The sequence below is a fragment of the Macaca mulatta genome, chromosome 4, assembly GCF_049350105.2.
Source record: "Macaca mulatta isolate MMU2019108-1 chromosome 4, T2T-MMU8v2.0, whole genome shotgun sequence".
NCBI lineage: Eukaryota > Metazoa > Chordata > Mammalia > Primates > Cercopithecidae > Macaca > Macaca mulatta.
Window position 1 is genome coordinate 143,421,024 of NC_133409.1, and position 16,424 is coordinate 143,437,447.

At 39.3% G+C, this 16,424-nt stretch overlaps 1 protein-coding gene across 2 annotated transcripts in view; it reads right to left on the reverse strand.

Annotated features, from left to right (window-relative positions):
• Window positions 1–16,424, reverse strand: part of DNAH8 (dynein axonemal heavy chain 8) — a 317,698-nt gene that overhangs the window by 249,508 nt on the left and 51,766 nt on the right. For both annotated transcript variants that reach the window (XM_078000047.1, XM_028847604.2), the window contains 6 exons: window positions 14,461–14,607; window positions 9,310–9,507; window positions 6,790–6,866; window positions 5,206–5,305; window positions 3,931–4,050; window positions 1,835–1,970 (listed from right to left, as the gene is read on the reverse strand). In XM_078000047.1, coding sequence (XP_077856173.1) covers window positions 1,835–1,970; window positions 3,931–4,050; window positions 5,206–5,305; window positions 6,790–6,866; window positions 9,310–9,507; window positions 14,461–14,607 — 778 coding nt within the window. The remainder of the gene's footprint in view (window positions 1–1,834; window positions 1,971–3,930; window positions 4,051–5,205; window positions 5,306–6,789; window positions 6,867–9,309; window positions 9,508–14,460; window positions 14,608–16,424) is intronic.

A 16,424-nucleotide genomic window follows, 5' to 3' on the forward strand; every position in this document is an offset into this window, starting at 1 on the left:
CAGGAAACTTGAGAAAATCATTATTCATCAAGATTGTCTAATGTCTACTTATTGGACATTTTTAAATATTTTAAGAGCCCCCAAGCATGCCTGGCATCATTCTTGGCACTATTAGAAACAGTACAGTACAATTGTTAAGAGAACGGATTTGGGAGCCAGACTATCTGAATTTGAATGAGCTGTGTGATCTTGGGCAAGCCACTTAATGTGTCAGTGCCTCAGTTTTCTCATCTGTAAAACAAGGCTAATAATAGTTCCTTGGAGGGTTGCTGTTAGGATTAAAGTAATTGCATAATACATGTAACATGCTGAGACAAAGCCTGGCACATGGTGAGCACTGTATGAATGTTAAATGTGACCATTTTTTAAAGGATATCAGATGAAACAGACATAGAGGGTAACGTTGGAATGTGTAGGGGACACAGGATAGATTTATAAAGCAGTAAGTGTCATGAGAAAGAGCTACAGATAAAGTGTGTGGTGATCTCTGGAGGAATTATTATTTTCTGCCAGGAAGAATAAGGAAAGGCTGTATGAAACACGTGACTGTAGAGCTTGTTTTTGAATATGTGCAGATAAGAGAAAGGGTATTGGGGGCAGAAAAACCACCAGGAGAAAAAAAAATTTAAGTGCACGGCATTGTAGAACCAAAACAAAACTCATATATGCTTCAGTTGTTAAAAATTCTCTTTTGCCTTTTTCCATAGTCTGAGTTTTAAGCTCCTCTCGAAGCTCCTTTGAGAGTTTTGCTCCATAAACAGACTTTCTTTAGAGTCCACAGGGTCCTCCATATAGCACAGCACCCAGAAACAGCTGGCCTGATAAAAGTGGCTTATTAAAGGCTTACCTATGGTTCCTGTTAGGGACGACACCCTGTGGGGGTTGGGGCACTGTCCTCTAGGATGCAGGTATGCTGTGAATCAATGGCCTGTAGATAAGTGCTGTGTCCCCACACAGCTAAAATACATGAGTTCTGGAACCAAGAGGCAGAAGTAGGAGTGATTCCTCTCACCATCGTTCCAGCAACCCACCCGCAGAACTGGTGCTTCCTGTGCCTGCAGTGCTGTGCTCTGCTTAGGTGGAGACCCTGGTTTGGGAGGGAGAAACCTTTCTACCAAGGGACACGGTAAGGGGTCCACCAAGATCACAGATAAGAGTTTAGGGCTGAGATTATAACTAAGAGCTTAAGGTTAAGATGAGACAAAGCAGGAATCTGAACTGGCCAACCACTGAGCCTGCACAAAAACAACATCCTGGAGGGCTGGATGATGGCTAAGAACCATCCCGTCTCACATTTAACTCCACCCAAAGCCTTGGCAACACATAAGCCCTCCCCTGAGAGGCACACAGACACAGCGCACTAAAACGCTTCATTTACTGGAGCTCAAATCTGAAATTAAATTCAGTAATAAAAAAAGGGAGAAAGTAAAGGAGGGACACAGCAAGGAAGGGAAGGAGGGAGAGAGGAAGGCAGGCAGGATGCAATTTTTCTCCCCAGAATGGGACTGAGATTTGAATCTATACCATGATACAACTGAATATGAACACCTTCATAAAGTCTGGAGAAATATCCCTTAAGATATTTTTACTTTCAAATACTGTTATTCAGTGGAAAATCCTAAGTATGTCAACTTCAAGGTTATGATCATTTTCGCTTGTAAAATCAGAATATTGTTAACAATTGTAAACAAGTAAACCACTGTAGCATCCCTAAATCTAAATTGTAACTATCCTAAGATTATGTGGAAGGGATGGAAAAAGTTCTCCAGAACTATGAACTCATTCAAAATCACCTAATCCCTACTTTGCAGGCTCACTGCAGTGTTATACACACCGTAATGTAACTGTGAAATTTCTCTGATCCAGGCTGTGTGATAGACCACTTCGAATTCCACCAGCACATAGGAGATCTTGTTATACTGACGGATGACAGCTTTACCGTCCGGACTTGATAAAATGTCTGAGTTTTTCTGTTTTTTTAAGGGAAAAGAAAGATTTACTTTAAAAGATTGCTGAATGCTTTTATATCCAAATAATGAGAGTATTTATATGTAAAATGATATCAAATAATTATGCTACCAGTTTAGATTCTGCCTCACAGTAAAACAGAGATACGGAAGGCCATATCAGCAAGAGGCAGAAGTAGGGAAACGTTATCGGTACCTAGAGGGAAGACTGGAAAAGGAAAGAAAGGGTTTAGAGAGAGAGAGGTCTCGAGCCCCACAGCCTGCCCCAGGCATTCAGAGTCTCTACCTCATTTTCTGATCCCATCCCACTGTTTTAGACAAGATATAATTGACTGATGTTCCTTGAACTGTGAGTATCAGGGCAAATTCCTAAATTCCAGCACACAAAAAAAGGTAACCATGTATCAAACAATAAAAATAAAATTTCTTAGCCGGGTGTGGTGGCTCACGCCTGTAATCCCAGTACTTTGGGAGGCTGAGGTGGGTGGATCACGAGGTTGAGGCGGGTGGATCACGAGGTCAGGAGTTCAAGACCAGCCTGGCCAAGATGGTGAAACCCCGTCTCTACTAAAAATACAAAAATTAGCCAGGTGTGGTGGCAGGCACCTGTAATCCCAGGTACTCGGGAGGCTGAGGCAGGAGAATCACTTGAACCTGGGGGGCGGAGGTTTCAGTGAGCTGAGATCGCACCACTGCACTCTAGCCTGGGTGACAGAGTGAGATCCCGTCTCAAAAAGATAAATAAATACAATAAAATAAAATTTATTGGCCAGGTGCCGTGGCACACCCCTGTAATCCCAGAACTTTGGGAGGCCAAGGCAGGTGGATCACCTCAGGTCAGGAGTTGAAGACCAGCCTGGCCAACATGGTGAAACCCCGTCTCTCCTAAAAATACAAAAAAATTAGCCAGGCATGGTGGCGGGTGCCTGTAATCCCAGCTACTCCAGAGGCTGAGGCAGGAGAATCGCTTGAACCCAGGAGGCGGAGGTTGCAGTGAGCCAAGACTGCGCCACTGCACTCCAGCCTGGGCGACAAAGCAAAACTCCACATAAATAAATAAATAAATAAATAGTAAAATTTCTTTAGGTAAAAATCAAAAGATTTAGGTTTCGATTCACATATCAAACAGGGCAATCTCTGCCCTCCCACCACAAAGTCAATCAGCAACTGAGTCCCCCGAGTAGGGACTCAGGGTTTTAATTTTTTTTTTTAATATTCAGAACAATGACACAAATGATAGCAGCAAAAGAGAAACAACGGAATCTTCATATTTAATAATGCTTAAATAATACAATTACTTGTAAAACTACTGTTTTGTAGTTATGTTGTTCTATAAGCAAAAGACATGAGATCAGGCAAACCAACTCCGCCTTCTGACTCTGTCTCTTAAATAAAATTTAAGAAAATAACAAGGACAAAGAAAAGACAAACTGGCAGTTTCAGAATGCCAACAGGGCCCAAGACTGTCTGGTTTTTCAGAACTCTAATAATCTTAAGGACACAGAGAATGAATCAACTGTATTATATTCCGCTCTCAGTGGCAGTTCTTCACACAGGAATACACTCTTTGGGTTTATCTCCACCTTCATTGAGTATGTATCAGTGATCTATCTACCCATACACAGAAGTAAGCTTCCGTGCCAGGCCTGTACTTCACTATGTTTTCAGATTTTTTATTTTTATTTTTTTAAAGGCTTTACAAAGTGTCCTGTGTTATTAAAAGACATAAAATTATAAGATTCACTGACTTTGAGGTAACTGTAATTAGACTGGCTTATCTACTAAACCTGAAGGAATTGACTTTGTCTCTCTCAAGTATATTTACAAACTAAATTTTCCTTGCCTGGTAGAAGAATTGGCTCTTCGTTGGCTACTTTAGTGGACACGAATATTACAGGATACAATATATTTGTTATATTAAAACCACCAAAATCCATATATTAAAATTTAATTATTGGCTTACAAAGAAATAATTGATGGGCTCACTTATCCGGCGATAGAGCTGCCTCACCCAGAGTATTTTTCCTGCTATAGGGGGCATGTTGCGAGCAAGGGGGGGGTCGTCTTTCTGAGAGTGATAAAGCTGTAATTAAAAATCTGGTGTTAATGTTTGAATTCAATACAAGGGAGAAGGCAAAAAAATATATACAGTTACCTTTGTATTGTTTCATCATTATTCACATTTTATATACAGTAGGTAGTTAATAAATATGTAAACGCACATCCGAGGTAACCTGAGACTTTGAAACAATGATGTTGCCCATATACGACACTTAATTTTCTCTTCACCTTTATTTCCTATTACATGTATTTTTTTTCTGCCCTTATCCCAAAGTTCAAGGAGGTATTCAAAAGGAGCACATAGCTGCATAATATTAGTATCTGTCATAATAGTATCTAGAGCCCATATTTCTATAGGTAAAAATACTCACTTAAACGTGCTTTGCTATACACACACCAGAAAACGGTCACAATAAGAGAGTTTTTTTTAACTTTTATTTTTAAGTTCAGGGTTACCTGTTTGTTTGTTATTAGGCAAACTCGTGTCATGGGGATTAGTTGTACAGATTTTTTCATCACCCAGGTGTTAAACTTAGTGTCCATTAGTTACTTTTTCTGATCCTCTCCCTTCTCCCACCCTCCAGTAGGCCCCAATGTCTACTGTTCCCTTCTTTGTGTCCATGTGTACTCAGTGTTTAGCTCCCACTTATAAGTGAGAACATGTGGTATCTGGTTTTCTGTTCCTGCTCTAGTTGGCTTAGGATAATAGCCTCTAGCTTCATCCATATTCCTGCAAAGGACATGATCTTGTTCTTTCTTATCTACCACCTTTTCTTTATCTAGTCTACCACTGATGAGCACTTGGGTTGATTCCATGTCTCTGCTATTGTGAACAGTGCTGCAAGGAACATATGCGCATGTGTGTCTTTATGACAGAGCGATTTATATTCCTTTGGGTACATACTCAGTAATGACAAAAACAAGCAATGAGGAAAGGACTTCTTATTCAATAAATGATGGTGGGATAACTGGCAAGACGGTTCAGAGCAAAGAGGTGTAAATCTGGCTGTCCAGCAATATATACTGTCAAGCACCTTCCCATCCAAAAGGGAGTGTCAATGCTCCTTAGCAGTGAAAGAATCACTCTGAAAAGCTTGGCATGAGACAATGATGGCAAATATTTTCAGATTTTTTTTTTGTGCTAATGTGCCATTTTATTTGTAAACATGCCACTTGCCTTCTTAGTAGCATCGAGTTCAGCCACATAGTACTGAAGAATACGCTCAATTGTGTGGTTTATTTCTGATCGAAGACAGGGAATGTTCAGCTTCTGAAATCTGAAAGCAATTGAAGCTGAATAATTAAAAACTAAATGAGAAATATACTTAAGAACTGCTGTCATAGTAAATATCCATTCATTCATTTGACAGATATTCATACCAGCCCTCATTCATTGTCCTAGGATAAAGCAATGAACAAGATAGGAGGTACAGTCCTAGCTCTCCTGGAACCTACAATTATCTTATGGAAAAGACAGACATCTGTCAAGAGTAACAAAAATAATTATTTAAATTACAAATGGGTCAGAAATGCCTATAACTAAGAGAGACCTAGACAAGTCTGGGGATTCAAGTAAGATAAGAGAAAATGACAAATGGATTACACGATGAGTGAGGAAATGGTTTAGCAAAGATGGAAGAGAACACATTGACTCACCTTCTGCCAGTGTTAATTCCATGTAATTCCATATAACCATAATCATAAAAACAACTTTGTCAGCTAAATGTCACTTCCATTCAGAGACTGAATGACACACAGGAAATACTAAAAACTACAACATTCTGGTAATAAAATGAATTGACACCAGCATACTACAGGTAAAAAGAGAGAGACAGAGACAGAAAGAGACAGAGAGAGTGAGACAGAGACAGAAGTCGCCAAGAAAATGGTACCTGCTATCTGTGCAGTACTGTCACGTGTCAAAATCATGTTATTTCTGTTTTGACTTTTTTTTACAATGGTCTCACCAGGTCTCCATCATTACAGCCGTGGTACTATGCAAAGCCAGACCCAACCCTAGATCCGCTGGCTCTCAGGGAAGAGCTCCACAAGCATTCCTGACATAGGTCTTGAGCCCTCTCTGTGCTGAAAGGGAAAGGCTTCTAGTCCCGCTTAGTCCTCTAATCTGGGATTCCCCGCCCTTTGAGAGAGTAGTGCTCTTAGGATGGAGGGAAAGGAAGCTAAAGGAGAGAAGATTTCAGCTGCTCATACCACAAAAAAATGTGGGGGACAGATAACTCAGTGATATGATGAATATGTTATTTGGCTTGGTTGTAGTAACCATTTCACTACATATATAAAACTATCACGTTGTACATCTTAAGCATACACAATTCTTTTTTAAGGTGCAGGAGCCCTTAGGAGGGAAAATGGAAAGTTTTGGAATCTATTACTCTTAGATAATCTCACTTTCAGAAATTCTTTCAGTATGTAGCAGTAAATATTATTTGTTCCCTTTCCAACAATACCTATAAAATTAACCCCCAACATATTACATGGCTGGGGGCAGGGAGGGGAAACATGAGAAATAATTTCATTTTCTTGTTGAAAGACTTTCTGCTACCAAAAAAGTTCAATTAGAACATATCATTCTTTGTTTCAAAGTTTTACCAGTCTATTTAGTGGTAATTGAAAGGTTTATGTTTGTAAGTTTTAAGGTTTATGTAGGAGAGATTTCCAACAACATTTTAATTTGAAATTGTATTTTCAGATTTAAAGTTATCCCCCCTAGAAACTACACTGCTTAAAGTGTTACGAATACCTTTGAAGTAGCTGAAGAGCCTGCTGAGAAGATAAGATTTTCCCAAAACTACTGTTCATAAATGCCTGTATTTGTACCTAAAATAAAATATTAATATTTAAATGATTTTTGGTGTTAAGGAGATTGGTTTTGTTTAACAACAGTTAATGCCTTTCCTACAGAATTAAGATAGCCTCAAGCCTCAAACACATCTACCATCTAAGTATCAAGAACTGCATCGTCCAGTATGATGGACTTTGGCCACATGTGGCTACTGAGCACTTGAAATGTCACTACGTAGAAGCAAGATGTCTGTAAATGTAAAATACAGCCAGATTTCAAAGACTTAGTACAAAAAAGAGAATACAATATATCTCATTAATGATTTTACATTAATGACCTCTTAAAACATTTAACACACTGGGTTGAATAGAGTATTAAAATTAATTTCACCTGCTTCTTTTTACTTTTATTCATGTGACTACTAGAAAAATTAAAGTGACATGTGGTTTGCCTTTGCAGGTTATTACCAATTGGATATTTCTGATCTAGAGAATTTACAAAAGGAGTGAAGGTGCCTTACAAGCATTTTTCTTTGGGATATATAGAACTTCAGGTAGAACAGTGTAATGACGCTATAGACACCAGGGTCAGCAGATGTCATTTTCTGACATTGCTGCTCTCAGAAACCTCTTTGCTACTGCTAAGGAAGTACAAGAAGTAGAAAATGTTCTTTCAAGAGTCCCACCATTGGCCTAGAGTGGTGGCTCATGCCTGTAATCTTAGCACTTTTGTAGGGGGAGATGGGAGGATTGCTTGAGGCCAGGAGTTGAAGACCAGCCTGGGCAACATAGCAAGAACCTGTCTATATAAAAATAAAAATAAATAAATAAATATTCCCACCACCCCTAACAGTGAACTCCAAACTCCCGGTACCCAAAAGACGGAACTGAACCATTCTTTGCAAATCATTTGTATGTACGGATCATATTGGTATGGTCTATTAATATATACCACACCCATGAATCAAACATTGGAAAAGGAAGAAAAATTAAAACACTGATGCCTCAAGTAAATTATTTAACTATTAAAAGGTTAATATTGTTCTAAATTTACTGAAAGCTAAAAGTTGAATCTAAGACCACAATAAAGCCTTTATAACATATGATCTTTCTCAATAAATCATAAAAATAATTTAAGAGATAACAAGTTTTTCAAAACTTCCCATTGCCATAAAGATTTAACTTTCGAAGCATTTTGGAAGCAAACTCCACCCTACCTAACCAGCCAAACACTAAAAGTAATAATTAAAATATAATATATCTTAGCATCAAAGAGTCTAACTTTCAAAAACTGAAAGGAAATCTATGCCAAAAACAAAACGTGTTATCGTTAGAGTGGTAGAATTTTAGGATCTTTCTTACGTATTTATATTGCCCAGGTTACATGTAATGTAGTTTTTAAAGAATTTTTTAAATACATGAGGAAAACATCTGATTTTTCTCACTTTCATGGCAAGGATGTCAGACTCAAAAAGTGTACAAAGTGTATTCTTATCCCTGCTTGTGTCTCCAGGAAATTCTGCAGCAAGAGGAGACATTCCTTTGGGCTAAACGTAGGTTAACAGTAGTTTCAGTTAACAGGAGAGAGTAACTGAGGTCATATAGCCCAAAAGGTGAGAGAAAAACATCTTACAGTCTCATCTGACATACTTTCTGACTACCTGTCACCCATCTGGTGTCCCTTAATCTATGACACACAGGATATGAACGCCTCTTCAGAGCTGCCCTCTATAGCAGCAGAGAGAACAGAGGCATAAAGCATAAGGCCACAGGGAGAGTGATCCATCTTCCTAATCTGTTCTCAAATCTGATCACACTTGATAAAGAATAACGTTTATAAATTCTCTCTTGAGCTGGAAAAATAATATTGGCTCCTTAGCACAAGAATCAAATACAAATTTTAATGTAAATTAAAAATGAGACCAGGTGCAGTGGCTCATACCTGTAATCCCTGCACTTTGGGAGGCTGAGGTGGGTGAATCACCTGAGGTCAGGAGTTCAAGACCTGCCTGGCCAATACGGCGAATCTTGTCTCTACTAAAAATACAAAAATTAACTGGGTGTGGTGGCACGTGCCTGTAATCTCAGCTACTCAGGAGGCTGAGGCAGGAGAATCACTTGAACTTAGGAGGTGGAGGTTGCAGTGAGCCGAGATCACTCCACTATACTCCAGCTTGGGTGACAGAGTAAGACTCCATCTCAAAAAAAAAAAAGAATCCTAGCTATAAAAGCCCTTTGGGCTTCTAGTTATTCTCTGATGTCTTTTATTGAATATGCTCATTATTCATTAAAAAAAACAAAACCTTTAATGGAGTAGTTTAAAACTTACACTGCAAATATGTTTGATCAATATGAAAGAGGAACTTAAAATAAATCATAAATATAGAAACACCATATGTGAATATTTACAAAAAGTACTGGATAGTACTATCGACTACTTTTCAGCTTTACTAAGTAAAAATAAGGTATAATTACTTACCTCTAAACTATTGATTTTTGTCATGAATTCTAAGAAATCTGTGTCAAACTCTGTCCTTCTTGGATCCAGAATGTCATATTGCTTTTTCTTAACCCCTTGGTAAATATTTCTGAATTTTATTGCCATAATATCTATTCCTTCTATGGTAGAATTACTCAAGGTTGAATATGTTTGCACAACAGTTATCATTTCTGTAATCTTAAAAAGAGAAATGTTATTTTGCTTTTTTAAATGAGATAGTAGGCAACTTCCCTAAAATAAGCTCTTAATGATGAATCATTGATATAAAACACAAACCATTAAACAGAACCTGGAATAATTTAGCTAAAACCAACCAGAGGAGATAAAACAGAAGACAAATCTCTGTCATCCGTCATTCTTACTTCTTAGACTAAGACAGAAGATGTTATATCATATCCAGAGAGAGTTCACAATCTTTTTCAGAGTTTAATCAATCACCTTTTCTTTCAAGGTTGGCGGGGAACTTGACTAAATAGCTTCATCCTGCGGTCTCTTGAGGATTTTCTGAAAATCATTTCACTGGATTACTGGACTCAGAAGCTCTACCCTGCTTTTTGGCCCTAACTGTAGTTCTGACAACTAACATTGGCACATATCCACCTGTGTTCCCTCTTTGACACCTGTGTTCAGGTAAAAGACTGGCCCAAGAAGCTTGAATAATAGCAGCAATCATTCCTGACCCATGATGAGACCTGGGAAACCCTCACAATGGACTTTATTTCAGAAATGGCTGCCTTTGTCCCAACCTAACACCACCTACTTCACCAAAACAAACAAACAAAAAACTCACGTCCACAGGCTACTCCTTACTCTTCCCCATTTTGACTTCTGCTTTAGAGAACAATGCTGAATGCTCTCCAGTGCTGGCCCCTTTGTCCAATGGCCAGAAAGGAAATAAACCTGTTTTCAGAGAATCTTCCAAATACCACACACACCATAAAGACACCACCACTGATCCTCCTACACAGCCAGCAGAATTCACATGAATCCCCATGTATGGTCACCCAGAAGGACTATTTTCAAAGCAACTGTTGCTCTTACTCCACTATTTTCATACACTTCCAAAAACTATTATCATCCTAGAAGCCACTGCAAATGTGGAGGAAATACAGGCCACTAGGATTTACAGCATGTTGCGCATGCTCTATATAAACACAGGAACTATCTGAGTCTCCTCCTAACACATGTGCTCCACTCAACTACTTTAAAGAGCAAAAAGCAAACTACTACTGGCTTGCTCTGTTATTCTAACCTGCTAAGACTGTTTCCTGTACCCTTACCTCATTACTCTACCACCTGGCTCCAACAGCCAGAGACCGGGACAAAATTCCTGTCACTAACATGTCCTCTATTTTGTTGATTGGTTGGATGAGGGGTCATCTGAGGCAGACATGGTGGTCAGTCCCATGCTTGCCCTTCAAACTTAGCCAGTGGACCCTCTGTCCCCATACCACACAGAGCAACGTAAAGCCAGCTGTGGGAATCAACCAAGACCATGCTCCTGGCTAGTTTGTCCTGGCCCTGGCTTTTTCAACATCTCTCTATCAATGTTCAATCACTCAGTACTCACCACCAATATATAGTCTTTCCTCCGGCTCACCAACCTTGCACCCTTTCCAGTTCTCAACTTGCTATGATTCCCTCATGTCAGCGTCACCATGAGTGGAGACCCTACCTCACGTACTAGCTCCAGATCCTCAAATCTCCCCCAGCAATACCAGCTCTCCACCTTTTCTCTTCTCTCCCACAAATGTTCAGGGTGAGAAGAAAACAAAACTGAAGATAGAGCTCTGGGAAACACCAATATTCACCAACATTTACATGGCAGGAAGAGGAAGAAGCAAAGACTATTGCACACATTTCATTCTGGCTATTTAGGACTCAATGCACCATCAAGTCTATACCTGTCATAAAAATGTGTGTTTCAGACATCCTAACACTGACATACTAGAGCCTTCTTCACTTACTCCTCGAAGGGCCCCAACATATCTGTCTAACTCTGAAATCTCAGCTCTCCAACCCCAACCTCAGTCTTGTCTGCCCTTTGACTTTGTCACTTGGTCATTCCGACTTCAAAGCTCAGCTTTCCCTAATAGGCTCTTAGTGCACCCTTCTGGCTCTCCTCTTCATCTATGTAAGAGTTCACAAGGGTAGTCAAACAGTGGCCCCTTCCATACCCCATTCATCAGAGGAAGCCCACCTAGGCAGCTCGGTAACCATCTCTTGTGGATTATGTAAATCCTGGACACACTTCAGGGTTAAGTTTGACAGCCCCACCTTTGAGAGTGGACACTGATATCCACTAATTATCCAATGGGAAAGATGCCAGTCTGTCAAGGGGTTCTTAGTACAAGGGAGTTGGGACAACCTAGCAATCAGGATGCATTTCAGGTAAAGCCTCTAGGGGGTGCTACCTCAGCTCTGGTTGCTGAGCACTTGTGGCTTGAAGTTGTATTCTTCAAACCAGAGGCATGGCTTCTCCAGAGACCAGAGTGGGTGCAGCTGATGCAGCTGGTCATTACAGACCACTTCCTCTAGCGTCAGAGGAATTCCTGGGCTGCTATTTCACAGATGGATGACCATTCTATCAGCATTAGACCCACCCCCAAACACTAATAAGCTTGAGTCCTGAAACTACCAATTTTAAAACGGCACCCAGGTTGGCAAGGGTTCTGGCTCCTGGAAAATAAGGGTAACCGAGACCCACCTCCAGGTTTATGCTCTAGTGGAGTCAGAACATTAAGCATCTTTGTCCTAATCATGCCTATAATTCCGCACTTTGGAAGGCTGAGGAAGGAGGACTGCTTGAGGCCAGGAGTTCAAAACCAGCTCATCAACATAGCAAGACCCCATCTCCACAAACACACACACACACACAAAATTAATTAGCTAGGCATGATTGTACATGCCTGTAGTCCCAGCTACTCAGGAGGCTGAGGAGTTCAAAGCCAAGTGAGCTATGATCACGCCACTGCACTCCAGCCTGAGTAAAACAACAGGACCCCATCTCAACTTTTTTAATTTAATAAATAAAAATAAAATGTTTTTTAAAATCTATTATGCATAAAACAGCCCCATACAACAGTTCCTTAGATATGACATCAAAAACACAAGGAAAACAAAAGAAAAATGTGATACATTGAACTTCATTAAAATTAAAAACTATCGTACTTCAAAGGACACCATCAAGAAAGTGAAAACATAACCCAAAAATAAGAGAAAATACTTGTAAATCATATATCCGACAAGGAAGTTATACCCAGCATATATAAAGAACTCTTACAACTCAACAAAAAAAGACAAATAACTCAGTTAAATATATGCAAAGAATTTGAATAGATGTTTTTTCAAAGAAGATATACAAATGGACAAAAGCACATGAAAAGATGCTCCACATCATTAGCGATCAGGGAAGTGCAAATCAAAACCTCAAGGAGATACCACTTCATACCCAGTAGAATGGCTAAATTCAAAAGGACAGGTAATAACAAGTGTTGGCAAGGATGTGAAGAAATCATAAACCTCATACTTTGCTGGTTAGTTGGGATTATCAACAAAAAGTTAAACATGGATTGCCATATGACCTAGCAATTCTGCTTCTGCACATATACCCAAGAAAAATGACAACACATGACTATACAAACTCTTGTACACAAATGTTCATAGCAATATTATTCATAATAGCCAAAAAGAGGAAATAATCGTAATGTCCATAAACTGATGAGTAGAAAAATAAACTGTGATATTATCCGTACAATGGAATATTCTTCAATGATGAATGGAATGAGGTTCTGAAAAATGGTATAATACAAAAAATTAGCCAGGCGCAGTGGCAAGCGCCTGTAGTCCCAGCTACTCGGGAGGCTGAGGCAGAAGAATGGCGTGAACCCAGGAGGCAGAGCTTGCAGTGAGCAGAGATCGCGCCACTGCACACTCCAGCCTGGGCGACACAGCGAGACTCTGTCCAAAAAAAAAAAAAAAGTATAATATAGATGAGCTTTGAAAACATTATGCTAGTGAAAGTAGCCACAAAAGACCACATATTGTATGATTCCACTTATACAAAATGTCCAGAATAGGTACATCTATAGAGACAGTAGATCAGTGGTTGCTTAAAACTGGGGAGAGGGGAGAATGGGGTATGACTGACAATGGACACAAGGTTTCTTTTAGTGGGAGTAAAAATGTTCTAAAATTAGATTGTGGTAATGACTGCACAGCCCTGTGAATATCCTAGAAAACACTGACTTGTACAGTTTAAGTGGGTAAATAGTATAGTATATTCATTATGTCTCAATAAAGCTGTTAAAGAAACAAATTTAAAAACACAGCATCAAAGAAGTATGTATGAAGGATCCCACTCAGCAACTTGGTTCTGTTCATTACTCATACTTTCCTGTCCTGGCTTGATCAGGAAGTTACTAATAAAAATAGGCTTCCAAACATGTCTAGGTCTTCAACCTACATAATGTCCCTCATTACTTTCCAACAAATGATGAACAAGATTCTAAATACTAGCAGGATCCAGGGAACTAGCGAAGTTGGGGGAAGAATACCTAAATGAGATCTTTACATACTTTTCAAAGGATGACTCCAAGAAGTCGCTGATATGGGCTGGCCTATATCCCCCGAAATAATGTCACTCCTTCCCAACCAGTCCTAATAAATGAATCAAACCTATGTCTGTCCAGCAAAGATATCACCCACACAATGTTTATGTATACACCATATACACTGGCTCAGAAAGACGACATGCTTACACATCCAGAGATTCCACAACTACTGACTACTACCAGGCTTTGCAGGTATTTCACCTCACACTTTTTTTCAGCCTAATATAATTGTTAAGAGCAGAGCCTTTTAAGTTGAAGTTCCACAGGCAGAGGTAAATTGAGGTCTTGAGAGATGTGGAAGTTGACCATAGCGCTTGTGTTACTGGCAGAAGGCAGTAACCAGGAATGAAAAAATAAGTTATAATAAAATGCAGTGACCTGTGAGTAACATTAGATGAGTCATAACAATAGTGAGACAAGAGATCAGGAACAATAATTCTCAATGGCACTACATAAAGTACAAAATCACCAAAAAGGTGTGGTGTGGAGTGGGGTATGACGACTGCATAATGCTTACCTTCTCCAGTCTTTTGCAAAAAGCTTCAAATTTTCCAAATATATACATTTCTGAAACCTCAAAAGATTTTTCCCCTGAGGATTCTAAAATCTGCTTCCTTGTTTTATGAAAAGATGTCTGATATTCCTTGAAGAGAAAAATGCAGTCCTACGAGAAAAGTAAAAGAAACGCGGAAAAGAAAGCGAGATATTTGTTCAGGAATCGAAAATTCAAAAACTCTACCCTCACACAGAACTGATCAAACTGTGAAAATCTGTATAGTTTTTTTTATTTATACCATATTTTCATCCTCATTTCAACCTCACTTTTCTTCATCCTCACTGTTTTCCTTTAACTCTTATCCTACATCAAAGCACACCATCTACTATTTGTTTTTACATTTTCATGACTAATTAGAACTCCCAAGAGGTCCAGAAATTATCTATCAAGATATCTCTATTCAGTTCGCATCCACCTTAGAATAAGCATTCTTTACGCACAGGTATATAAAATATGAAGTTTCTGTCATACAAAGCTATCATCTGACAATCATTTTTCCAAAAGAAGGTCATAAAGTCTTTCATGAGTACATTGCTGAAATCCTAATTATTTGCCTACAGATACACTGGTCTAGTTTGTGAATGTAATAGAAATAAAAAAGAGAATATGGTTGCTGGGTACAGTAGGAATTAACTATCATGTCAAGCTAACATTTCCTAAACACCAAATCTTTTTTTTAATGTTAAACTTTTTTGAAACCATCAATAGCCAGCCAAATCTTTACCATAACGCCATTTCTCAGATTCTGACTCTTCTGCCTCCTCTCACCCATATAAGAACCCTTAAACATTGGGCCCACTTCGGTAATCCCCATATCAGCTGATCGGCACTTTAATTCCATCTGCAACCTTAATTACCCCTTGCCATATGTAACATAACCTATGGATATGTTCTGAGGATAAGCACACAGACATCTTTGGGGACCGTTATTCTGCCCACTGAAGCCACTAAATCAGAATTTCTGCAAGTGAGACTCAGAAATCTACATTTTTAACTAGTTCTCCTATAGTGATTCCTATAAATACTCAGATTTGAGAATAATTGGTCTCATTCTTTCCTCTATCGCAATCTCCAAAACAATTCTTACTGCTCTCGTTGAGGTATCTGATTATTTTTCACTCATTCAACAAAAACGAGTCGGCTTTAGGGGGCTAAGGGAGGGATAGCATTAGGAAAAATAGCCAATGTAGATGACAGGTTGGCGGGTGCAGCAAACCACCAGGGCATGTGAATACGTATGTAACAAACCTGCACGTTCTGCACATGTATCCCAGAACTTAAAAGTATAATAAAAAAAATTTTTTTTTTTTTTTTGAGATGGAGTCTCGCTCTGTCACCCAGGCTGGAGTGCAGTGGCCAGATCTCAGCTCACTGCAAGCTCCCCCTCCCGGGTTTACGCCATTCTCCTGCCTCAGTCTCCTGAGTAGCTAGGCCTACAGGCGCCCGCCACCTCGCCCAGCTAGTTTTTTGTATTTTTTAGTAGAGACGGGGTTTCACCGGGTTAGCCAGGATGGTCTCGACCTCCTGACCTCGTGATCTGCCCATCTCGGCCTCCCAAAGTGCTGGGATTACAGGCTTGAGCCACCGCACCCGGCCTAAAAAAATTTTTTTAATGAGTTGGCTCTGAATAACAGTTCTCAAATAAGATTCTGAGCAACAATTCTCATTGTTTCCTCCAACTCATATAAAAACTATTCCTAAAAAGTATACACTGAAAGTTTTCTAAAAACATTTCAGATGTGATGGAAACATTGAACTAGAATTAAGAAAACCAAGTTCCCATTTCTAATTCAGTCAGTAAATGGCTAGTAATCTTAAGGATCTTAAAAGAATAATGAGACTACATTGCTAAATTCTATGTAAAGAGTTATGGTTCCTGCCAATTGGCAAACTTGGGGGGAGTAATTTCTGACTCCTATTCCCAA